At 40.0% G+C, this 25713-nt stretch overlaps 1 protein-coding gene and 1 long non-coding RNA gene across 2 annotated transcripts in view; one reads left to right on the top strand and one right to left on the bottom strand.

Moving 5' to 3' along the window:
- The first annotated feature begins 6518 nt into the window (after positions 1-6518).
- Positions 6519-22777, top strand: LOC106033728 (uncharacterized). The gene is made up of 3 exons (XR_007161865.2): positions 6519-8319; positions 11259-11364; positions 17821-22777. It is a non-coding gene; the product is annotated as an uncharacterized lncRNA (long non-coding RNA).
- KLF13 (KLF transcription factor 13) overlaps positions 19803-25713 on the bottom strand; it is a 35212-nt gene continuing 29301 nt past the window's right edge. The window contains exon 2 of the mRNA XM_013177433.3: positions 19803-25593. Coding sequence (XP_013032887.1) covers positions 25301-25593 — 293 coding nt within the window. The 3' untranslated portion in view covers positions 19803-25300. The remainder of the gene's footprint in view (positions 25594-25713) is intronic.

Raw genomic sequence — 25713 nt, forward strand, 5'->3', positions numbered from 1 at the left:
AGTGGCTAACAAGCAGCTCATTCAGAAGAAGGTGGCATAGATTATCAAAAACAACTTAAGATGTTTTGGATTTTAAAATGATTGATTAACCTTTTGCTAATATAGTTCTTTAGGCTTTATAAATGCAATGGAATATAGTGTGTGACCCAGCTTTCTTTTAGCACTTGGTCCTTTCTTCCTAAGTCAAAGATAGCATAAGAAGAATCAGTTAAAGAAAGATGCTATATTTGGAAGGTTTTGTGTTGATTATTTCTTAATAAGTCTAAATAGGCCAAGTGAAGTCTTCAGAGTCGTCTTTTCTAAAACTGCAAAACTCATGAGATGAGCAGTAGTACTTGATACAGAAAGCATTGAGGAGAGATGCTTAACGTGGATTTGTGCACCATTTGACTGCAGATCAAAGCAGTCTGCTGAGGCAATATCCGTCCTTGTACATACAGGCATATTCAGGGTAATCTACTTCTCTTGTGATGATGAATGTGTAGATATCAAAAAATGCACAGCACAGATCTGACAAAATACTGCCCTCCAACTCTCTGATTTTGCAAGCAATTACACTGGTGCTCAACTTCACCAATATGAATAGTCTTCCTGATATCAAGGAGACTGCATATTTTCAGAAACTTAACATAACTGTTAAGAAACTTACCATAAACGTTTGTGGGATCAAGGCCTGAGCCCTTTAGCCAGTGTTTGTTCCCCTCAGGCTGCCAGTTGTTTCTCTTCCAGTGAGAGAATCGATGAGAATTTTGCCTGAGGTGTAGGGGGATGCTTTAGGCCTCATGGACGAAATCTGCTGTCCTCTGAAATCTGTGAACAGAATGCTGTCAGCAGTGGGGGCCTTAAACCAGGTGCTTCACAGACGCACAGCTTGCAAGCTGGATGTGAGAATAGAGTATGAGCTAGTACGGGAGTAAGGTCTTCATAACACTGGGAATGTTTTTGCACAGTTAGAAACCCGTATGTTGATAGAAACCATAATAATCTCAAATAAATGTAGGTCCAGAAAAGCAAAATAACTGATGCTGATTGTAGATGGCTTTTCAGCTTAGTGTATTTTAAGTCTCTGTCAGTGTATTTGAAGCGTATTTCTTTTAAGGTATGGCAGCTTACATAGAGGATCACCAAATCGTATACAGCATAGAATTTAAATTATTTTAATAACAGGCACTAATATAGATTTTAATTTGCACATTAATTTCCAGTGTATATGACTAAAAATACTATATTGTTATAAATGAGAGGAAAAAAACACAAAGGTGTTTCTAAGTATGTTCTGTTTGTAGACTTAAGGCTGTATTATGTTGGAATTTTACAAGCCAAGTTTAAATTGTAATATAGAAATTATTTTTATATTATTTTCAAAATATGCTACAGAGCAATATTTTGCGCCTTTATTATAAACAGGGTCATCATTTTAGTAGGTTACCTTCCAAAGTGCTGGTAGAAATTAACCATGAAAAGAAAGCTTTGTAAAAATGTACTTGTTTCTAACTGCTCTGTCTGTTGTGCACATCTATGTCTAATGAGAGTTGAATATACAATTTTTTTTTAATTGAAAAGCTTTAATTTTTTCTTCATATATTTTGGTACAACACTATTGCTCCCTGTCTTCTTCCACTCTTCCTTCCAGTCCCTACAAGTAGCCACTTTTATAAGCAGCTTCTGAATAAACATTCATCTGGGAAGTTTTCTTACCAAATGAAACATTTCTGCGCAGATATTAATTGACTTGGGACGTTCATAACACACCCTGAATCCACTGAAGTAGGATTATTTTCCTTTTCTGAAAAAAAGAATGGTGGATTTATTACACCTTCCAAATCAAAATCGAGAATTAATAATCAGTGCAATCATCTAGCATGTGTGGGAAGAAAATCACTCTAGATCATATACATATCATCCTCTAATTGGCAGATACATCGTGTCTTGATATATATCAAATGTGTTTCCTCCCTGCAGATTAAAGTGTTCAGATTTCATTCCTTCATATTTTTTTTGTACTGTACATATCGATTACTGGTGAAGTGTGCAAAAAAAGACTTTGCAAACTAATGTATATGTTAAGTTGGGAGTCGGTATAGCTTTTAAAATTCCATAACTTTTGTGATTTAATTTGTTGGGGGTGGGTGGGTGGGGTGTTGTTTGTTCGTTTTAAGAATTTCCTGTTAAGGTATGTACTGCAACCAAAAATGTCAAATCTGGATGCCTAGTTTTAGGATTCTGCATCTAGGTTTTTCCTAATGAATAGACATACAAGTTTTAATATTACTGAACAGCAGTTTCTGTGGGAGCACAAGCTCTTTCTTGGTTTTAGAAAATCAAGTGGGCATCACTCCAACACATATTCAGGGCTTTTCTTTAATATTCTACCCTTCCATTCACTCAATGGAAATTACATTTCATCTTCAGCAATTTTCCATGTATGAACAAATAATTGGGCTTGTTCTTAAGGTGATTGCTTGAATATGGAGAGACTTGCTTTCTACCAAAACACCATATTTAACTACTGCATTCATAACAGGGCTAGTGTATTCCGCTGATTTTGGGGGGGATATAAAACCTTTTTTTTCTTGGATATCATGATCGCTTTTTTTTTCTTCTGAAGTAGATACGCTATTCTGATTGCTGTTTTATCTTCCATTACCTGAATGCATGTACTGTACCAAGAGAATTGAAATGGCTGATGCACGTTTTGCACTGTGGAAAACACGATATGGGTAAAAGCCACTGGGTTCCAAACAGCCTTAAAATTATGACTCTCTGGGGACTGAGAGTCACTTAACTGGATGCAGCCTCTGTCCCACTTCTTCATTTAGCCAAGAGAGTAAAACCCTTTAGCCTGCTGTAGTCTGCGTAAGGGTCTGCATACTCATCCAAATAACCTGTCATTTTTGAAGACATTTTTATTTAAAAAACTTAGAATTTGTTGATAACCGTCAGTGTGTCAGAAAACCTTGGTCAAAAAAAGCAACAAGGGTAAAAATAATCGAATGGTGGGTAGCGTAGTAACCATGGCACCAAAGTACTAAACAAGGGAAAATAGTTGTTTTATCAAAAACTATTTCCTGTGAAGACTGGAAGCTATGTACATCTTCCTGTATTCTGGGAAAGCACAGAAATGTGTTGCTGTTCATCTCTGCATCTACTCTAGCCTCTTACTTTGATGCAGAGGCTCACTACTGGGGAGCAATGGAGAGAACAATGGCAGGTTTGCTTCCCTTCTCTCACTAAGTGAATGCTATTGTAATGGCAGGAGCATCTGAAATTGCAAAAGTGTGATCCAGTGTTAGAACTAGACAGTGCCTAAGATGCTCTTCTGTGAGAGCTGTGTATTTAATTTTTCCTTTAACCTTTTCAAATGTTCTTTTTTTTTTAAGCAGGAAATTAAAAAAAAAAGGCAAAAAAAAAAACTTGTTGCTTGTATGATAATGACCCAGTTCTTTGTTTGTGTGTAAAATCAATGTAAACATGAAAATGGAGTTATACGGGAGTTGCATTTTCCTTCTCAGACAACTGAGAGGTAAAAGGCACCTTTTGAGGTAAATCCCATGAAAGTGCTTTGCCACAGAATAAAATTAGAATCTTTTGGCATAGAAATTTTGCCCCCTGACAGTGTGTCAGGAGCCTGAGAGCCACGGCCAGCCTAGCTGAAACAGATAGTTTCTTCTGGCTGGTGGTGTCTAAACAGTAGCTCTGCACTACAGATGGAGTGAACACTGCCTTGTTGTCATTTGCCTCCACGTTTGAGTAACACAAAGCCTCTTCCCCATGCTTTTGGTTAAAATAATGCAGGAGATGTTGCAGCAAACCGTGGCATCTCAGGCTAAAAGTGTGCCCTATGTCTCCTTTCAATGGGCTTGCAATCAAGTATGAACTGAAACACAGCCATGTGGGCGTAATAGAAGCGCTCATCTCTCAACTTTGCAAACTGTATGCACTTATGTTTTAATACTAACAAAAATGAAGGAATGATTTTGGTTTGGTTGCTCAAGATTCTGAGTACTGTAAATACAGCCTTTGTATAATCCACAGAGTGCATGTACAGTACGGAAAATGCTGTTCCCTTGGAGCATCTCAAGGAGCTTTGCATGTACATGATACCAATCTCAGTTCATTCATCATAAGCCAAGGAGAACAAGCAAGATTTAAGCCCAGATTAAATAATGAATGGAATTAGACACTCAAACCTAAACACTGAGGAGTTCCCAGCCACAGCTGGGACCATAGGCCAGCTTTGAGTTTTGTAGAAAACTCTGTCCAAATCATGTAGATTAGGTCTGTGCTCTTTCCCGGGGAGGAGCAGTTACTTCCATGTATTTTTCAAGCCCATTGTTCTTACCCTGGTAACTCCATATTGCGTTTGTAATGTGCCAGCCTTACCATGATTCAGCTGTGATGCAATTTTTCAGAACTGTATGGCTCTTGTGTTCCTGTTGGAATCAATCTAGAGCTTTATTGTTCAATGTCAAGTAGTAAGTTACTGTTATAAACTTTTTGTGACATCTTGAAGTTAACTGTTGCATGGCTGAAAGACTTTGTTCTCCTTGGAAGGCCTTGTTCCTCCTCATTGATTCTTGTGACTGACATTTTTGTATGGCAACAGTTGAATGAAACATTAAAAAGATCAATGCAATTCACATGTATTTCTGACATTCAGTATACTTTTTTATGTGTGCATCCTACACAGTCCAGTGTTGTTAAAACCCAGTGCTTCTCAGATAAGGGCAAATTTTGTAGGACAATCCAAATTACTATACACAAAAGGTATACAAAAGGGATGAGTAGTGATTTGATCACAACTTTACTACTATATAATGTGCCCTCCCCAAATTGTTTATGTTATTTTGCTACTTGCTAATATTTTTCCTTTCGTGTTCTACTTCCCTAGCCAAGTCCTAAAGCTCTTTGTTCTCATTTGTGCAGGATATTTTTTAAGCCTCTGGCAGATTTTCCTTCTATGTTTAGTTTGCATATGGAGTGACTTGTCTGCACAAAGAAGATTTGAAATAGCCTAGATGTCACACTCTTAGTTTATAGAGGTTAATTTACTCATTAACAGAAGGTCTCTGTTCAATTATAACCAAAGCTAATTAATTATAAAAATGAGAACAGATAATGTGACTCTTTCTAATAACCTAGCAAAGTCAGCATTTTTAAAACCGAAGAAATGTATGATAAATGTATTTGTAACTTCAGTCCATGTTTCAAAGAAAGATAGTTGGCTCTCACCAAGGCCTAGGTAATGTTAATAAGGAATAAAGCAAGACTCACTGTTTTTTGTTGGCTAAGAATTCAACTTTTTGGTAGGCACACCATCTTTCTTATTTTTCAGAGCTTGAGTTTCTTACTGTCTTCTATACATTTATACTATTTTAGCGAAGATTGATTTCGGATTTAAAAAATAGTATGTATATCAGAAATTTATTTAAAGCTGAAGTGACTTTACAGGTTTCTCCATATTTGACTATTTTCATGCAAAACTTTTATCGTATATGAAAGAAGTGAATTTATCTTTTTCCATGGCCTTCCCTATTGATAATTTAAAGATGCGATTGGTTGCAGTCACTTTTGTCTGCAAAGAAAACGCTTGATCATTATTAAGCTGCCACATGTTTAAATCCATTTTTCAAATGAAGCGAGCGTTAAACAATGTTAAAGGATAATTAATATTTTTTGTTGTGAAAATGTGAGTTCTTGAGAACCTTTTCTACATACAGTTTTCATTCTAATTCAATTTAAATGTCATTTTTAATCTGATCCATACTTTGACAAAGATGATGTGTAAGAGCTGTTTTTAGCAGTTGGGATTGTTACTTTGTAAAGTATTAAGCACTAAACCAATTTTTGCAATAGCTAGTAAAACTTGCTTATGTTTTGAAAATCTTCCGGTTATAACTGTCGCACTTTTTATAGCAGAACTGTATTTAATTTCTTTCTTTTATGAAAGATTACTCCAAGTAACTGATAGCTCTGTAATCTGTGTGAGTTGGCTTCTCCATTATTTGAAACGGAGAGAAGCTATAATGCCTATTCAATAAAATTAACTTATTTCTAAAGTATCCGTTTGCTTGCGTTCTTATTTGTGCTTTTTGTGCATTCTCCTCAGCGTTATGCTGGGAAACGCTGAAGCCTGGAAGAGAAGCGTGCAGGGGGCATGCTGCAAACCAGTGGGGTTTTAATTGGCTCATCACAAGCTTCCATTCTGTTGCCATAAAGTCACTCAGTAATTTGCATAAACTAGGTAATTGGCAAAAGCCAGAAATCAGGCACTGTCAGGCCTGTTCAGCTTTAGTTTTTATGGAGTATTCTGAGCTCCTAGGCTCTAAAGGCACAAGGCCTTCCCATGCAAGGAGTGCTGCAACACCTCGTGCTGTTGTAGTACACACTGGGCTGTGATAGTTGTTACTCTCCTCAGGAAATTCAGGCCTAGAAATGACCATTTATTAATTAACCATTTCTTTAAGAACTTTTGTTTCTAACACAAATTTGCATAGCAAGCTTCTGCCTTTGGATCTCATTTCACTCCTGAGTAGTTTGTTGCCCTTGAAGTGCTTGTACCCTGTGACGGGGCAATCCCTTGACCATCTCTGTGTCAAGTTAAATAGACTGAGCTTTCCAAGGGTGTTGTAAAGGTGTATCTCCGGTTCTACAATCTCTCCCATGCCTGTGCTTTGACTCTCCTCCGGCTTTTTAGCATCTCCCTTGATCTGTAGGTATCTGAATTAGACTGAAAGCTTTTTTCTAAAATACATTCCAGATTGAACAAGAGTTAATTCAGACAGATCCTGCTGCAGGCTGTGGGAGGAGATGAGTCAATCATCGCAGCCTCTCTTCTGAACTAGTCTCTCACTCTGTGTAAGAAGTGATAGTTTTTAAGTTTCAGTACCAGCTTCCCTAACTGAATATATTGTATATTTATTCTTAAAGATGTTTTTAGTCATTTTGGGTATACGATGTGCAAAGAACTCTCATTCAGCTGCTCTTTGACCTAGTCTTTTTCAGATTTCTTACTTCCTGAGCTAAAGACCTCCATCTGGTGAGTAGCTAAGGGTGTGCATTTATTTTTCCTAAATGTCTGACTTAATCTTTATTGTATCAAACCCATGTGGTTTGTTTGTTTTTTGATTTTTACTGAGCAATCTGTACTAGCACCCTATCATGTAATCTCTTGATAGTAATTCTTTTAAGTACTTTTCCCGTGTGATTGATAAAATTATTTGATAGTGTAGGGCTGGCCCTCCTTTGAGACATCGGATTGGTGGCAAAATGTTTGATCGGTTAAACACCTAATCTTTTCAGGTAAGCTAAAAAGCTTTGAAAGGGCCTATTTTCTCTAACACAATACAGTGTGTTTTTTTTATTTCACCCTTCTGTCATTCTTTATTAAAATTCCATCTTAACCACTTCATTATTTTGCCTGTGTTTACAGTACACTATTACCTCCAGTAGTTGTTGTTTGACAACCTCTTTGAATTGGGGATAAATCAATAATAAAATAATTTCCAAAACGAAGATCAAAATCCTTGAATGCATCTACCTGTTCTGCAGTTCTCAAAGGTTCCATCTGTTTCCATCTACTAATGTGCCAGCCCGCCGTTAGGATTTCGTTTATTCCTCATGCAAATGTACTGGACCTAATACAAGAGAAGCTAAGGATCAGCAGGGGTGATGGAGCTGCTCAGATCTATGCATTTACTGAAGAGTCTTGTTGACTGATATGACCAGACTAACTGTGCTGAGTATTACAGAAGGAATGGCTTAGAAGAGCACTAATGCTGCTCAGAGATTATTGATCTTACCAAAAACAAATAGTAGAAATGTTCAAAGAAAAAGTTCTCTGAGGCTTAATAGCTTTACATCTATCTCCATCTTCTGACCAGCAGTCAGGGAAACACTGCTACCAGATAGGGGAGAAGGTTTAGGGCTGTCACAAGAAAAAAATCAATGTGCAACTTGGAGAACTGCAAACTGAGAGCGCTTCCCCATGTAGGAGAGTTTCCTCTATGTCAGACAGTGTATTGCCTACAAAACAGTATTTTTTGTGATATTTTTCTATTGACTTGACTTCTTAAACCAGCTCATTGCGGGGTAATGTGAATTCCAGCACTGGCACAAAGGAAGCATTTGCAGTTCAGAAGAAGGGGAGGAGAGTTGCAGGACCGCCTCCCATGTCAGCAAGCCACAGGATCATGTGGTCCAGCCACATCATAAAACATATCCTTCTGATGGGGGAGAAGATGGAGTAATAGCCAGAGAAGGAAGGGTACAAGGGTAGAAAATTATCCTTCTATCTGCTAGCCCAAGCACAAGCTGAAAGTAAGTACCTAAACTTGCTTAAAAATAAAATGAAATGAAAAATTAAGCCCTCCAACAGTAGCGACTAAAAATCTTGGTCTGCATATGGTATGTCTAAAGCACTTTATAAATCTGTTTCTTAAGCAAAATACATTGCCATTTGAACCAGAAATATTTTGAAATACAAACCCTTAGAGTATTTAGTAGAGCTATTTGTGGACATAGTTTTAAATGCTAGTTTTTAGGAATATGGGTCTTACATATAAGGACATTGTAATATTAAACTTCTCTGCCTGGCTGATTGATGCTGGGATTGTGTTACCTTTATTGCAGTGGTACACAAAATAATTCATCTGTCTTCTTTTTGTATCGATTTAGAGGCTACAATCATGCAATTTGTTCAGTATGATCAGATTTCTGCATCCTTCTAGAGCTATATCAACTCCAACAGTTTCAGGAAAAACCAAGGCAGATTAGTTTGCAGAACTGGAATTTACACTCAAGAAACACTTCAGGACTTCCCTGGGGAAGGGACAGTAAAGCAATTTAAGGCATTATGTGTTGAAATCTAGCATTGGTTGTCCTTCCTGATTAGCATCCTAACCAATATCCAAACACTCGGATTCCCTCAGCTTGTGCTAGTATATGTTTCCTTTTTACTCAGAAATACTCTGGAGGAATACTCAGTCAATACAGAAGTTTTGAAAATAGCATTGTAATTTATGCTGCTTGTCTCTAATCTCTTCTGTAAGAAGGTTTAAACAGGAAAAATGTTGTTAGTAAATAATGGCTTCTTTGGGGTCATATTGTAAAATGGCTGGGCTTTGGGTGAACCTCCTTCATGGGTGGTTTGCTTGCTGCATAACCACAGAGTCCCCCCGGACAACTGTTACCAGTTACCATCCGCTGATCTCCTGCTGTGGGGATGCAGGAAGCACCGCTGGTATTACATACCACTTGCTGCACAGAAAACTAGTGATGGATGCTCATTCTAATGGCATAGAGTGAAAGTCTGATTTGTTAATGAAAGAAGAGGAACTAGCCCACGTCTGCAGAGTGCTGATAAAAAGGAATTCTCCTTAGCCTGTCGGCATTGTCGCAAGTGATTCAATTTTTCTTCTGTGGAATTGTTTTCCTCACTGACTAACTAGCATTTATAGTTTTGTTTTGTTTTGTTTTTTTCTGGTAACTTTAGATCCTATTAAAAAAAAAAGTACATTAATTTACTAGCAATGTTGTTTAAATGTAGAATCTTTGCTACAGGAAAGCTTTTTTATTTCTCTTTTATTTTTCATTCATTTGCATTTTACACAGATGGCTCAGTCAAACTGTATGAGTAACTGGAAAACATTTCTAAAAAGGAACTTTTTTTTTTTTGGGTTCCCATGAGTCAGATTTCTAAACCTTGCGATTTGAGATTGATAAATTGCAGGAAAGATTACTCATCAGGTAAGCTTTGCCCCTAGCACTAGAGGGCAGCTCTGTAGCCAGAACAGTTAAACAGCATATAATATACTGCTTGTCTAACTGGATTTTAATACTGCAAATGCTTCAGTAAATAACTAGCCTGAAAACAACGACAACAAAAAAGGATTTTTACAACATTAAATGCAAGTGCAAACTTGATTTTACTTGATATAGACTTACGTTTAAAAAAGCACAGCTTTCTTCATAACATGTGGCTATACTTTGCAGCTGAACCCTTCTCCAATGAAGCAGTTACTGACTGTTCAGCCTCACTGGAGGTGTTCTCACCTCTCACTGTTCTTACCCTTTATTATTTGCTCTTAATTCTTTCCTAATCATTTCTGAGTTGTTCGTCATTGCAAATAGTTCTGGTCTTCAGTTTTTACATCTGCCCTGTACTTCCACGGGCTTTTCCTCATGTTCTGCTTCCCATGGTCTCTTTGATCAACTCTGTGTATCACTGAGTTGTCACCACATTTGAAAGACTCCCTCTACTTATTATACTGTTGCAACATTTTTCTTCATTGCAACATTTCTAAGAAAAGGAAGTGATTCGGAATGCATTTTAAAGGAATAATTTGGGAACCTTTTCTCCAGTCTCCACCTTACTTAGATGCTAGGCACAGATAAAGCTGGTAATAGTGCTAAAGGAAACAAAATGGACATAGTGCAGGCAACCTAACATAGCTAACACAGGTCTAGAGTAAGTACCAGTCATGTGGGGAAAATGTTTTTTCCTCCCTGTTGTAGGGGTTGAGTCTCCCTTGTCTTATTTCAGTGTAAAGACGATTGGTGACAATGGGACTGCACCGCTGAAAGCACCTGCATCACAACTGCCAGGTGGGAAGTATGAGCCGCAGCTCAGGGGCGTACCATAAATGGGGAGTACGTTGCAGTTTGCCCTTCGAGGTCAATAATCTAAAAAAAAGATAAAAGCCAGAGATGGAGAAGTCAGAGGGACAGAAGGATCCCAAAACAAAAGCAGAAACTATGGCTGTTGTGCCAGGTGTGTATCTCTGGGAGAGACAATGAAGGCTTCGGGGAGAATTGACCGACCTTACAGGGCTATGCCTGGAACTAACAGTAATGTTTAACAAGACTTGCCAAAGGGCTGATCTAAGCTCAGAAGGTGCTGTGAATCTAAGACAAGAAATGAACAAAAATAAGTTATTACCTCAAGCTATTGTTATTACCTCGAGTGTAGCATTTGCCCAAATGTCTACCTATATGTAGTGTAAGACCTGAGAGAAACCTGACTGGTAAAGCAAAGGCCGTGATGGCTATCTGAGCTCCTGGGCTTGGAGAGATCCCTACATGATTCCTGGCCTCCCTCCCCCTGCCCCATTTTACACTTGTAAGATGAAAACACTGCCTGTGTGGGAGAATGTTAAGTCACTCTGTTCATTCAGGGAGATCACAGAACCACATGAATAGAAAAAACGTGTCTCGGTGCTGTGCAGAATAATAGCGAATTCAATTTCTTCATTCTACAGCAAATCATCCTCGGAATTATGCAAAGGTTGGAAACTGTTGGAGTGACTGGAATGAAAGCAAAGGAGACCTAACAAACTGTACCTCTTATGCAAGGTTCAACAGCATGTAAGTTATGGCATGTCCAAGTTCTTTTGAAATGCAGAATCTCACACATTAGACTTCACCTGCCAATTATAACAAAAACCCTGATAAATTAATTGAAGTAAGTAGGAAGGAGATGGCCAAATGGCAGTGGCTAGTGTAGGACCCAGTTACTAATAGGTGTAAATTAGTAAGTGAATATATTTACTGCAGGTAGACCAGAGAGAACTGCCTGCGTATGGCCCTGCCAATGCAGGATGTGTAGGAACAGCAAGTAAGCTCTTTGGTATGGTTAAGGAGAGAACAAGCACCCAGTCTGGCCCCATGAAACCTTCTGCTAAACTTCACAGGTGATGCTGTCCCTTTCCTTACTTCCACAAGTCAGTGTCCACACTGTTTGAAATTACATTAGCTTGAACCATGCTCCTCCTGAGGCAGATGCTGCCGTCAGCTCAGTGCCTGTCACCTGCTCTGTCCCTGCTGGCTGTTTGGTTGTGAGCTGCCCCGATGGCCACCAGGCGCTCCGGCCCCAGATTGAATGCTGATGGCCCAGGAAGCTCGATCTTCATGATTGTAACTTATATGCACTTTCTGTTGCTTGTACGTACCCCCAGCACGCTAATTTTGGCATGTGGATAAACATAATACAGAAGAGTCCAGTTAGATTTGAAGTCCAGTTTCTCGTCCAGGCCATCAGGATACGTTGTGTCTCTGCTCTAGAACAGAACCTGAAGGCAAGTACACAACACTGGAGTTAAGAAATGACAGGGATGTAACTGCAGGGGAAAATTCCTGTGTCTCTCTCTGCAGTGCTGATAGGTAACATTCTCCAATTAACAGTTATGTGAACAGAAGGAGAATCATGAATTTAATGTGGTATCGGTTGGTTGCAAAACCTGTTATTGATTTCATGTCTTCTGCACAGTATTCCAGGAAAACAGAAAATTGGCACATGTGCTATCTAGGGGATTTTAAATGTTGGCAGGAGGTTTGTTTAAAAAATAATGCTTTCCTTCTTTAAAGAAAGCTTTTAACTTGGGAAATTATGAAGAAAAGGAAAGCTGTTTCCAGACAACGCTCCATGTGTGTGTCTGTGGGGTAGCCATGGGTGTCAGCGGCAGTGACTCACTAAGTAATCACCACCTGAGAGCTGGGTGAACTCCTTGAGCTTATTTCCTGTGTGGCAATGACAGCTATTGCTCTCGGATTGCCTTTTCAGTATTTGCTGTATATGGGGATTAGATTTGGACAGCTAGGCGGTGACTATGTATCTTACTGCTGATTAAACCTGTACCACAGCCAGTCCGCTTTGCTTTCAGCTGCTGCTGTTCATACAGTGACCTGTTTTTTTGAGGAAATTATCAGAGAAGCCAGAAGCTCATTAGCTCTATCATAAATATCTTATGAATCTGGGCTTCTGAGATTTCTAGACAATACTGCTCTAACATTTCATTATCAAAAGTAATTGGACACATACGAAATATAAATGCGTCAGCTTAACTTTTACTGTATAGTGCTTCATATAATTTAAATGTGGCTAGCAGTGAGTAGTTCAAACTCTCGTTACAGTCTCATTCACATCTGCAAACCACTTGGAAATTAGGAACAGTATTCATTACAGAAGACGCTCTGTAGTACATCATTATTCTCCCAATTGGTTTGTAACTCCTCAGAGCTGACCTCTGTCTCCCTGACTTAGAAATAAACAGATCCTCCGCCAGTGGGTTTGCAAAGAGGTTCTGTCTAATTAGAGGCACAGGGGCAAGTGTTTATTAGGCAGGACAGGTATGATTAGGAAATAGTATTAATTCCCAGGGATTTTTCCTAGCTCCAGCCCTTCCCAGCCCTCAGTCATGCTTAGAGGAAATGGCAGTTCTAAGTTGAAAAGAGAAATTTGTGTGTGATGCTTCCCGAAGTGAAGAGCCAACTCTTTTTAGAGGCACCTAAAAGGGAGGTACTGTTTCAGGTATTGTTTGACTGCTGCCCCCTGCCATGTTCTGCTGCTGTTAGATATTTCACACAAATGTTCCCTGTGGCGTCAGGAATTTACAAGCTGGGCTCGGTCTAAAAGGAGGTGACCCCTACAGTAGAAAAAATCGTGTCTAACGGTGAATGTGGGTTGTGGTTGGGTAGTAAGGAGCCGGTGTTTCTCCTTGGAGGAGGGTGACGATGCCACTTGGGTCTGTACTGACTGCAAGGTGCCTTGCAGATGCTGAGCAGGCAGGCAAGGAGGCCCTGCTCTGAAGTAGTTGCTGTTTGGAAAGAGATGAGAATTGAAGATGGAGATAAAGAAGAGTGAGGGAAAACTCAGATTTTTTCTTCTGCAGGCAATGGTGACATTAATACCGATTCAAGTCTGTGTTGTAAGGCTGAGGGACGTGAATCTAAACCACTGTTATCAGTAAAATAATAGCTGAATTTTAAAAGCATTGCACATGTTGTTCCGTCGTGTTTCAGGCAGGTTATTTTAAGGACCTGCTTTTTCATGTCAGAAAATATTTCCATGTTTCATAGAATAATACAGCCACGCTGGGATGGGTGTTACATGTGGCTCACGGGGTTTTCTAGCAGATGGCGAGGGTGTTAAGCAACTTGACTTACTGACTTCATGCAGAGAGCTGGGCAGAGCCCGTGCCAGTTGTTCTCAAGGTCACAGCCAGCCCCTCCCCAAGCGGGATCACAACATGCTGAGGTGCCAGCAGTCTCTGCACAGCTGACAGCTCTACAAAAACATGGCCAGGGTACAGCTGTGTTTTAAAGCTGGGCATTCACTCCTCTTTAATAGCAGTTAAGTGGTGAAATGCTGTCTTCCAGAAATGCTTCCTGTCTCTTAGCAAACACCATGTAACATACAATTTTTACAGTGATTTGTAGCATATTTTTACACATGAAATATAACCCTTCCTTTCCTTTTTACTCCTCCTTAATCACAGTGGACAATTTTGTGGAGAATACAATTTTTTCCATTCTTGGACTTGAAGCTTGATATTTTCCTTCCTTATTTCCTTCTGCATTAATTATCCCTCCTAAAAATAGAGAGCTGGAGTCCAAAAATATCCAGTGGAGCCTTAATGGAAGGTTCCTTGCAGGGAAGCCAGCAGCCAGCCCCGATTTATTCACCCGATCCTGTTGTTTGGGCGGTCCCACCCTCACAGGGTTCCTTGGGCTCGCCTCTGTTTCCTCACCCGGGTGATTCAGTCCAGCTGCGTGCGAGGGCGCATTAAGGGGAAACCGTCCCTTAGCCGGTCTTCAGGGAAGGTGCAGAAGCCAGGCCGTGCTGTGGCTGCTCGGAGCCCTCTGCCCGAGGGTGGCTGCCCTCCGGGGGCCGTGGGCAGAGGCTGTCCTGCAGGGGTCTGCCTGTCCCCGCAGCTGGCCCTCACAGGATGCCCAGCGCCGGGCCCGCTGCAGAGGTGGAGAGGAGGGAGTGCCAATCCCAAACTAAATTTTCTTCTGCCGCCTTCTTGACGAACCATCTTATTCTTTCCAGTGGGCTGAAAACTGCAGTTTGAACAGCAGCCCAATAGTGGGAAAGTTTGGAGTTGTTTTTGACTAATTCCAGAGTCAACCAAATGGCCACGTTTTAAACCAAACCTCTGTGACACTGTCGGGCTTTATTGTCTTGTAATATCACAGGGCATGAGATAGTTCTCAGCACAGGTTAAAGAGACAGAGAAGATTCCCTTCGCTCGATCAGCGCTGATTCTGCCTTTTGGTATAGGAAGTCTTGGCACAGCCTGGGCTGGGGGCCAGCCACTTGAGGGGGTGCCCATTTACTTACTCCCCTCCAGGGAGATCACGGTTTTGATGCTGACTTTTAGAAGTGTAGTAGGGGAGTTAAGCTGCAGTCTGTGAGCTTCCCAACGTGGCATTTTGAGAGTCCCAATCTGCCATTGTTTTTGCAGAGGGTGGGGCACAAAGCTTAAGAGAAAAATTGCGCGGTCTTTGAAGTGAAAAGCATTGAAGTTAAAAAGCTAGCGAATTCCTGCTGCAGTTCACTCTCTGTGGAAACGCCATTTAACTGAAGAGACTGGATACAATATTTAAAAGTACCAGACTGGAGGATTGCAGTTGCAGCTTTCATGTTTTCAGCTGTTCGTGCAATGACAGAGAAGGTGACCTTGATTCAAAACACGTGCACCAAGCAGCGCCATCAGCCTGCTCCTTGTTTCTCTTCCGCTTGGAGGCTTTGAGTGTGCTCAGATGGCTGGTGTTAAACGCGTGTGGTGAACGGGGAGGGAGGAATTTCTCTCTTCCCGTTGCTATTGTTTTGTTATGTTTTGTGCCTGTTCCGTTTGTCTCCAGGATCAGAGAAATGGCTCAGTAAGTTATCTCAGCAATAGGAGAGCATGGGAAAATACAAACATCGGGCTCTTAAAGATACACCGTCCTAGTTACTATGTGTTGGCATATCTCAGCGTCCAGTCTGTTGGAAATGCCACTGCAGGAGCTATCGTGCTCCTTCCCCCAGACCTCCTTTTGGATTTTGCACCTTAGCCCTTTCTTTTTCTCTATGTAAAAGGATGTAAAATTGCCCTACCCTATACTCCTTTCTCCTTTTTCTACACCAATCTTCCTCCTTTTAACCTCACTTTCCCCATTTATTGCACTATTGGTCTGTTTCCCACATTTTTTCATCTCATTCCTCCTATTACACTGTCACACACCTGAAGCTCTCTGCCTGGCCAGCACATCTCCCTCTTGGCCTTCAGCTGGCCCTTCTTTCTCATTGGTGTCCTCTTGTCCACCCTCTGGGCATCCTGCACCTTCCCCTTGGGCTGTGTCCAGATCGTACAGGGTAGGCCTTGGGAAGGATCCTTGGGTTAGCTCAGAACCAGCCGGCTTGGGCAGCGTAACCACAACTGCGTTAAAATGATGCTCTGCCCAATGAGCTGAGGGCTATTTGTCAGTCCAAGCAGTGTGAATCACCTCCAGAGTTAGCTTGGACATCTTGACATGTTAGATACAACCTGAATCTAACTCAGCTCACGACAAGCAGGGAAGGTAAATCTTTATCTGTATTTGCAAAGCCTTGCTTAAGTTGGTGACAACAAGCTTTAAGAGACAAATCCTAGAATGGTAGCACCTCAGGATACCTGTTTAACTCTTCAGCAGCCTTTTCCTCCTGCAGTCTGGGGAACATGGAAAATAGGGGTCCGGTTCAGTTTTCACTTCCAACTGACTTCTGGGGGCTTCTTGCCAACACAGGTGAGTCAGGAGGGCAGGCTCCAAGCCTTTACTACTCATAGAAAGTACAATATTGGCCTTCTGATGTATTTCTGTGCCCACTACTACTGACTTGCTATGGTATTTGTGATGGGGGTGACAGGGTGGTAAAGGTGTGACGTGTGAGCTCGGGGACAGTATGACTTGAATGTCATGTCTACAGACAGCACCGTGGTTGCACAAACAGCCCCACAGAAAGGGTGGTGCCTGGATTTAGTCCCTGCGAGGGAAGTGGTAGCAAGCACTGTGGTCTGAGGCAGAGGATGTGCTGCAAGCATGGCTCTGTTTGCACGAGCCTCCAGAGCGCACCTCCCAGCACCAGCTCAGCAGGCTCAGACGTGCTGCGGTGTGCTCCGGCAGCGCGGTTAGGCACTGACGCAGAAAACAACCGTCAGCTCGGCAGAGGCCTGCCAGCAACAGCACCTCAGAGCCTCTCGTAGCCCAGCCCCTGATGCCAACCCCTCTTTGCTTGTTGAACATTCGTTCCTGCCAGCGGGAGCCAAAGATTAAAACTAATTCCTGCCGGTGCCAGTCAGGTTGGGCAGGTTGGTCCTTTATTTACAATTATGATGAGGCACCAATTATGCTGTAGAGCTGCGTGCTATCGGTGAGGCAGAGTTATTACGAAGATGTAAGTGTTTAGGTTTTGTTCACAGTGTTCATAGACCTTCGAGGCCTGTTCCTGCATAAAACCTCACTCAGGTTTTCTCAGATCTCTCTTCTTCATTCTTTTTTATCTCCATGTTTGTTTAATGTACTCTTGTTCTCTGCACTGCCCAGAGCACAAAGCTGACTGCCAAAGCCAGTGTTCATTCACGCTTCCCTTTCCCTCTCTTGCTGCCCAGATGTCTGGGCATCCAGACTCCTCACCCTAGTCTTGTGTATGGATTGAGAAGACTATTAAAAAAATCTCGTTAAACTCTTAGCCGTGCCAGCAATGCACTGTAGCAAGCTAGACATGTGCTTGCCCGCTTGAATTACTCTTTGATGTAGGACCCTTTTCTACTGCTCACAGAAAAGATGATGTGGTCCTCAGTATTTGGAGATGCTGCCCAGCCTGGTCACCCTGGAGTTCTTTAGGAAGCCCCACATGTATTCTGGTGCCATGTGAGCCTTTTTGGTCAGCTGCTAGGAACACTTGGCTTGTCTCATTTTCCTCATCCTTTTTTTTTTTTCTTTTTTCAACCTGTATTCTCTTTCTTCTCTATCTTTCTGTTGATAGTATATCTATATTTCTGTCACTTTAATCTCTTGCAGTCAAACAGCAAGGCACATCATGGCTGTGTTTCCTTGAAAAGCTGGGGCAAAGAACCTTGAGGTGAACTGCTTTGGAGACGGCAATCGTACACGGATAAATGTGAATATAAAAATCCCATCCTAATTCTAACAGCATTATCTCTTTTCTTCTGAACTGATGGACTGCTGCCAAGCCTATGAACATCTGGTGACGAGCGCTGAGTCACAGGCAAGACAGAAACCCATATATTTAGCAACCCGAGAGGAGCAGTTTCTTTTGTGGATGAGAATGTGTTACATGTTTCAGTGTGGGTGTCTGTGTGGGGATGTACATAACATTACGGAACCAGGGCAACAACTCCATGCTCAGACTGAAAAGGCATATCCTTTCAGAAGGATTTGTTTCTCTTTTCTTTCTTCCAGAAAGTTCAGAAAATGATCTTTTTCTGCTCCTCTGTTATCAAACATGAGGTGGAGCCTTCATGTAGGAAGGCTACACAAGTGCTATTTTTCAGAATCTATTTTCACAAATACACAGCTCTTTAAAGGCACTGTTTAACCTGTATTTTCAAAAATGTTCAGACCCATTCTTTAATAGAGAAGAGGAGCAGGAGACTATTATCAACTTCTTCCAGCAACAGTGAAAAAATGCACCTCTCCACCTTTCCATCTAGTGCAAACAGTGAATTCAGATGGAGCAAGTGGCCAAAAACTGGGTAGGGGTAGTAGTCAGAAATGTCCCTATCCATAGGAACCAAGTAGCAGGAAAGCAATTAGTCTTCTAAATCAGCTACGTAGCCTACCTGTTAAGGGGTAAAAATGGAACTAAGAAATGTGAATGCTGTGAGAGGACAGCCAAGGATGCAAACTCAAGGGGAGGACTGCCAGGAGCAGGGTGAGGTTAATTACTTCAGTTGATCTGAAACTGAAGAAATTCAACAGTCAGACTGATGGACAATGAAGTACGCACACTTTGGTATTAGTTTACTAGAATTTTTGCCTAAGGACTCTCATAACATGAAATTTCCCATTTATACCAAAGACATTGAGAATAAGCAGATAGAAGTCACATCATGCCAATGTATGTAGAGAAGAATGAAACAAGCCTGTGGTTTTCTGCTGGACACAGGCATTTTATCTTCTGTTCCAGCGAGGTTCACTAATAGAGTCAAAGCTATACACTGCCTGCCCAAAGAGTATGGTGTTCCCAGATAAAGATCCCATAAATACTGCATTAACGTATTCAAGCATTTATGTGATTTAGCTAGTTCCTTTGTGTAAATTATAGAACAACAGTTGCTTGTAGATACATTGAGATGTACAAGCTAACTGGCGCGTGGTCAGAGATAATGAATAGCAGTGACAGTTCAACACAGCAATAAACACATGGGGAAGCTGCTGTTAAAGATAACGCCTCTCCAAGTTACTTGCTCTGAACAGTTTTCATCACCCCCACACAAGAAAATGTATTGATTTTAAAGTAATTTCCACAGTTGTCCCTGGCTTGGTGAGGATATTTTAGCTTTCATCTTTCACTAGTAGTCTACTCTTTCAAATTATTTTCGCAATCAGATATAATGTTCCATAGACAATTAATCACTATAGCACACAAAATTGTTTTCCTGTGGATGTGGTGTTAATTCCAAAGGAGGACAAAGACGCATACCTGCAATAGCCTCACATCTTTGAGGAAGTCACTCAATCACTTGTGCTTCGATTTCATCATCTCTAAAATGAGGTAAGAAAACATCTCAGGGCACTGTGAGATTAAATTACAACTGGTTTGATAGGACATTGCCATTTGTGGAGATGGTATCAGAAATTTGCAAAGAACTAGGCTTTGAAAGAAAGGATGGTTGCCTCTGAGCTTCAATTTGTGTGTATTAATCCTGTAACTATCTCGTAAAGAAAAACAAAGTATATGTCAGCCTTGAGAAAGGAATTTCACTATGCAGCTCTAAAATATGTATTGAAGGAGAATACAAAACAAACATCACACAAACTTTCTCAATGGTTTTTAAAAAAATCCCATTTTAAACAGTAGCGCTGATTGAAATTTAAACAAAGACATCAAACAACATATCAAACCTCAAACTAACAGCAGAAATACTACCTAGTTGATGCTTTTTAACTGATACAGAAAATGAAATTATAGATAAGGCAACACTTCATATTATAAGTTTTATTTTGGAAAATGTAAACGTCACTAACCATGCATACATGTTAAGACGATGCTTTACAGCTGTTAATTTTCTTCCTTTTTCCTTTTTTTCCTTTTTACTGTTGTTTTATAGGCATTATCACAATATATAATCTATGCAGTACAAAATACATAAAAAGTTACAGCAGAGCAAGAATAGATGAGCATATAACTGTACAACTATAATACTTCAATGTAGTGATTTATAGAGTTGAAAAGTGACCATGGAAGCATTCGTGTGCTGTTGATAAAACTGTCCAAGAGAAGATGACACCAGTAACATTACAGTTCACCAAAGCTGAAAGTATGTACGTAAACGTGCACATTTGCACAAATATTGTCACTCACAGAGGCATACACATGTGAATAAGCACATGTGCGCGCGCGCGCACACACACACACGTCCCCCAGAATGCATATATACACAAGTAACTACAGCTGTAACCAGAGATGAAACTAAACCACAAATCTCAAAAAACAGATTCAAACTTTCTAAAGGCAATGGTGTTTGGATCCAGGATTGTGGTTCAGACCCATCTCTAGCTATAATGAAACGGATACCTAGTTTTGCTCTGTAGACATCCCTTTGTTATTCTGTGTGTAGTATATGCACACTGCTGTATATTTATGTATACACACACACATACTATACAATATACACATATACACATATTTTTATATATATGTGCATATGCTTATATAAATCCATATATGTATAAAACCTATACCAGTGCATGGGTTTTTGCATTCTGTATTCTGGTTTATGGGGTAAACAAGAATAACAGTTATTTTCTACTGCCTAAGGCTACAGCTTTATCCCCCAAAACGTTAAAAATACAGACGCTCATCATACCATTCACTGACATAGACTGTGTGTTAGCACCCAATGGACAAAAAGATGGTGTGAAGGAGTAAAAGAGCACCTGAAAGTCAGTTTGTAGGCATCACCTGGTGGAATTAGTAAATCAAATGGCAAGGGATAGGCAAGCTTTAATATGTAGAGTTCATTTTCCTTAATCTTTCCTCAGAAATCATGTTCCTCAAAACAATAATGCATTTCACACTAAAATTCCTAGAACTCATGGCAAAGAACTGCAGATAACCAGTTTGAATGTGAATAGCTAGAAACAGGTAAGCTCCTCAGACAGTCTTTTCCTGTCTGGATGCAAGAAACAAGAAAAGCACTGAACTTCTGGACAGAAGGTAATGAGGTTTTAAAGACGTACAGAGGGCTCACAGAGCTCAAAGTTATTGCAAATATCAATGCAGTACAGAGGGTAGGATACGCACAGGAATTAGGTGTTACCATCAAACAGGCTTCTGATGTTTTGTTATAAATATATACCTTTGCATTTATGTAATTTAATGTAAACAAATACCATGCATATATTACAAAAGCAAGGAACAAGTAATCTGCAGATACAAACAATTCTCACAATAAAATCTAGCTGCCTAGATTTCAGGACTGCTTTCTAAGAAGGAGGAATTCATGTGGCCATTAATGCACTTCAGGCCTTTGTGCAGGATGAGGTTAATGGAAGGGGTGAATGAGTTTATATCAGTAAAAAATTGATTAGCACTCTGGAGGACACTAATACCTTTCATTTCTGCCTGTGTTCACGTACTACAATTAACAACTTGACCCAATGCAAAGATCTGAGTTGACAGTTTGGAGAGAGTTTGAGCATCTATAGTTTCAATTGAATGATAGTAGCAAGGCGATGACTGTAATTTGCACCCTTTTTCTATAGCAAGGTAGTTCAGCTCGACTCTGAGAGGAAGCTAGAATCATGGCTTGAAAAAAGCAAACTTTCAGAGCTTTCTTAATATTAATAAACCTGCTACTGTGCTCTGAAATCAAAAGGAAAAAAAAATAAAGCAAGTTTGTAGTTTGTGGGGACCCACCTCAACAGATTACATGGGGAAATTAGGAGGCCTGTGAAAAGATTTGCACCTTGCCAGAGCAATTATTTCCTGCAGATGTCATGTCTGCTGCTACACCAGAAGATTGGACTAGGTCACACAGCTGGGCGAAACAACAAAAGGGTAAAAATCTAATGTTAGTTTGGGTAAGTAACCAGATTTCAAAATATAATCTGAGCTGTTCAGACTTCTCATAACTGCAAAACTTAGGAGAAGCAATCATGTGAATAGTCTTATGACCTTACTGCTGTTTCTGCTTCCCAGAAGATGCTAGAAACCCCCAAACTCTAGTTTACCGTATCAGAATGCTGAGAGAAGTTTTTTTCACATTCAGTCATGAAAACTACTAGTGGTTTGGACTTCATCTTTGCATCATAGAGCTATCATTTATTTAACATTTAATGGAGATATCTGAAGCTTTAGCTAGGATTCTAAAACTTGATAATTTGACTGTCAGCCTAACAGACTCTGAGGTGCCTACAGCTGAGATGGCAAAAAAAAAAAAAAAAAGGCAAATTTCAGAGAATTTCCTGAAAGCATAGCTATGTTGGCTTATATATAGTCTCCTAGCCTTCTTATTAGATGAACTGGCTGAACTGGAAATTCAGCTTTGACCCAATCGTTTTTGCCCCACAAACCCTTGGAGAATCATTAGTAATCTCTATGAGGAAAATGCATAAAATGCTTTAGTTTACTGCTTGAGTTAAAGATTAACTAGTTCTTGTCTCGGAATAGCTTATTGCATAATCTTTATGTCCCCATAATCCTAGTACTAATAAAAAATGGTGGGAATATTCTTTCTCTAGGCTTTAAAAAAAAAAAAAAAAGTAATATATCTACTGTTTCGTGGTGAATATTATGCTCTAAATGGATGGACTGGAGTGGTTCTTCCCTTGCTACAGATTAAATGATGGTCTTGCTTGAGAAGGTGATTTTACAACAAACTGAGGACAAAACACAAAACCTATGATTGCTGCTGATATTAGTGTCCCCTCCACCCCCTTATCCCTCTGTTAAGGTGTAATGATAATGATAAATGTGCTTATAACTTGAAGTATGTGCACAAGGTACAGCTGACCTGTAAAATTCCTTTAGCTGGGTATCTTAATTGCCTCTTTCCTAACTACAGCACAAGAACACTTTTATCAGTCACAGAAATGATTGGAATGTGAATTCCTCTTACCTGAATAGCATAAAGTTGTCACCATTTTTTATCTCAGTAGATGAGATTTTAAAAAAGAAAATAAACCTATGGAAGTAAACATATCTGGCTTTCCCCTACTATACAGTGGTTAGGCAACTTGCCACACAAATTCAGCAATGCTCGTCTTCTTGCAGCAAAAAACAAAACTGCAATGTTACTTCATTTTTTGTAAATGTGGCAGTAGAATTGTGCCTAGCACGACTTCCAATTCAGAAGGGGAAAATGTGATTTTCTAGAGGTGGAATCTGAAGCAAATGAACATGAGAAAATACTGAAATATCTGCACTTCAACCGTCTGCAAGTATTGATGCATACAACTATATAATTAGGAATAATGTAAATATTATGGAAGTACCCATGAAACAACTCAGGAATCTATATTAGCCTCTCACAGTTAATATACAGTACAAAAAAACTTGCAAAATTGTATCAATGCAAAGCAGCAATTATGATACAAGTTCATTTGGAATGCGGATGCATTAATTTGATATCAAATGGCACGTTTGGCATATAGAGTTCGCTTTCACCATGCTACACTTAACTGAATTTAGACTTTACAGTAAAAACAAGACCCCCCCCCAAATTCCAGAATCAAAAGGACCTGAATCTATACTATGCACCATCAGAGCCAGCCATAACAAGGAAAGCATATGTGCTGCTAGTGAAGTCTCTAGTACATCACAATGCTCTGGTCTTTCGCTGTTTTTTACCATATAAAACATAAAGATCTACTTTCTAGTGCTTTATCTTATGCCCAATATTTGAAAATTATTGAAAAACAGCCAAGATTCCCTTTCTGTTTTTAGGCAGTTATTCAGAAATGAGAGATCCTTTCTTTATGCTGGTATGTGTCCTTTTGAGAAACTTGAAGGACTGCTGAGCTAAAATGCCATTTTTTTGTAACACTTAAAAATGCATATTTGTTTTTCTAGTCAGAAGATACCTTGTGATTTTCGCTTCCTTTTATCAGACCATGTCTGTGATGCAACAGGATACAGAGACTATCTTAAGCAATTTGTCTTGCTAACATACAGCTGTACAGTAGGTAAGTACCTCAATAAAAATTTTGATGGGCATTGGTTCAGTTGTGCTATTTCCATAGTTCATTAAAAAAAAAAAGGAAAGGATAAAGAAAATTGTTCAAGTCAATGTGGTTTGGTTTGAGTATTCTGTTGGTCCCATACTGAGCAGGCAGCGCAGAGAGCTTAATGACTTGGAGAGAGAGAGAGGACAGAATGCCTCTGAGATTCCATGCCACTTTGCAATACAATGTTACCCAGTGTAAATGTGTTTCCTCATGATTTAGGTTATTTACTTAAGGCATCGCGTTTAGAATTTTTTCTCAGAATTTTATCTGGTATAAAACAAAAAGTAGTAGTTTATCAACTTCACAAAGGTTTTTGGAATAGTTGGTTTTGGAGCATCTTCAGCATGAAGCAAAAAGGTGACTTGCTACCAAAAGCAGAGGGCAGTTTGAAGAAAAAAAACTCCTGTTTGGGTGCTCCCACATGTAGATGTATAACCAGGAAAACAAACAATTGGAGAGTCTGGTACTATATTCCAGTACTGGTTTGGTTTTTATATTGTTTGTTTTTTATTTTTTCCCCAGTGTGTGAAAGAACCTAACAAAAAGCTTCTGAGTGCAAATATATTTACATAATAAGGCTGCGGTTAGGGTGTGTCTTCATTGTAGTTATTGTGTAACATAAATATCCATCCCTGAGAAAGGAGAAGGGGGACACAAACTAACACAGTTGATTTCTAAGTGTATGTACGCTCACGTTGTGCAATCTGGTCTTACAAAACTACTTTGACACCTGAGGTGAATTTTTTTTTTCTTTTTTAGATTTTCTCATTTTCTTATAAAGAATAATCATGAGGATATGTTATGGTTGTAAAATGTATGGGATATTGAGACAGCAGGAGTCACTAAGTAGAACATGTAAATCCATCTGTCCATGAGGTTAGAATGGCCAGTCGTGTGGTTGGGTAAAGAAAATCTGACTGAAAATTGCAGTGGGAGGCAGCTATTTACTGATTAAAAAAAAAAAGAGGTGAGGGGGCAGGGACAAATTGAGGAGGGGAAGTGACAGAGTTTTTAAAACATGTGCAACACAAACAAAACTCCACATTAAGTATTAGAAGCAAAGTGCTGACATCCAGTGCAGGTAGGTCTATGGGGAACTGGCAGGGCTAATTGTAGGACTCGAGGCATCTGAGCGGCTGTAGTCACTGACAGACCCTGTTCTTGAATTGCTTCCACTTCGCCTCTTGAGCATGCTTGGGTGGAAATTGGCATGGCGACGGGCATGCTTTGTCAGATGGTCACTGCGCATGAAGCGTTTCTCACAGAGAGGGCAACTGAACTTCTTTTCTCCAGTGTGAGTGCGGTAATGGCGGGCCAGCTCGTCAGAGCGAGCAAACTTCTTGTTGCATTCTTGCCAGCTGCATTCAAAAGGCCGCTCACCTGCAGGGATTGAACATGGCATAATTAGAAGAGACAGACAGCAATGTTATCCATGTTTTTCATATGCAGAAGTTAGAACAAAAAGGTTGGGTGTGAGGCAGATGCTACTTAGCACTAAAT

Source organism: Anser cygnoides, chromosome 11 (genome assembly GCF_040182565.1).
Source record: "Anser cygnoides isolate HZ-2024a breed goose chromosome 11, Taihu_goose_T2T_genome, whole genome shotgun sequence".
NCBI lineage: Eukaryota > Metazoa > Chordata > Aves > Anseriformes > Anatidae > Anser > Anser cygnoides.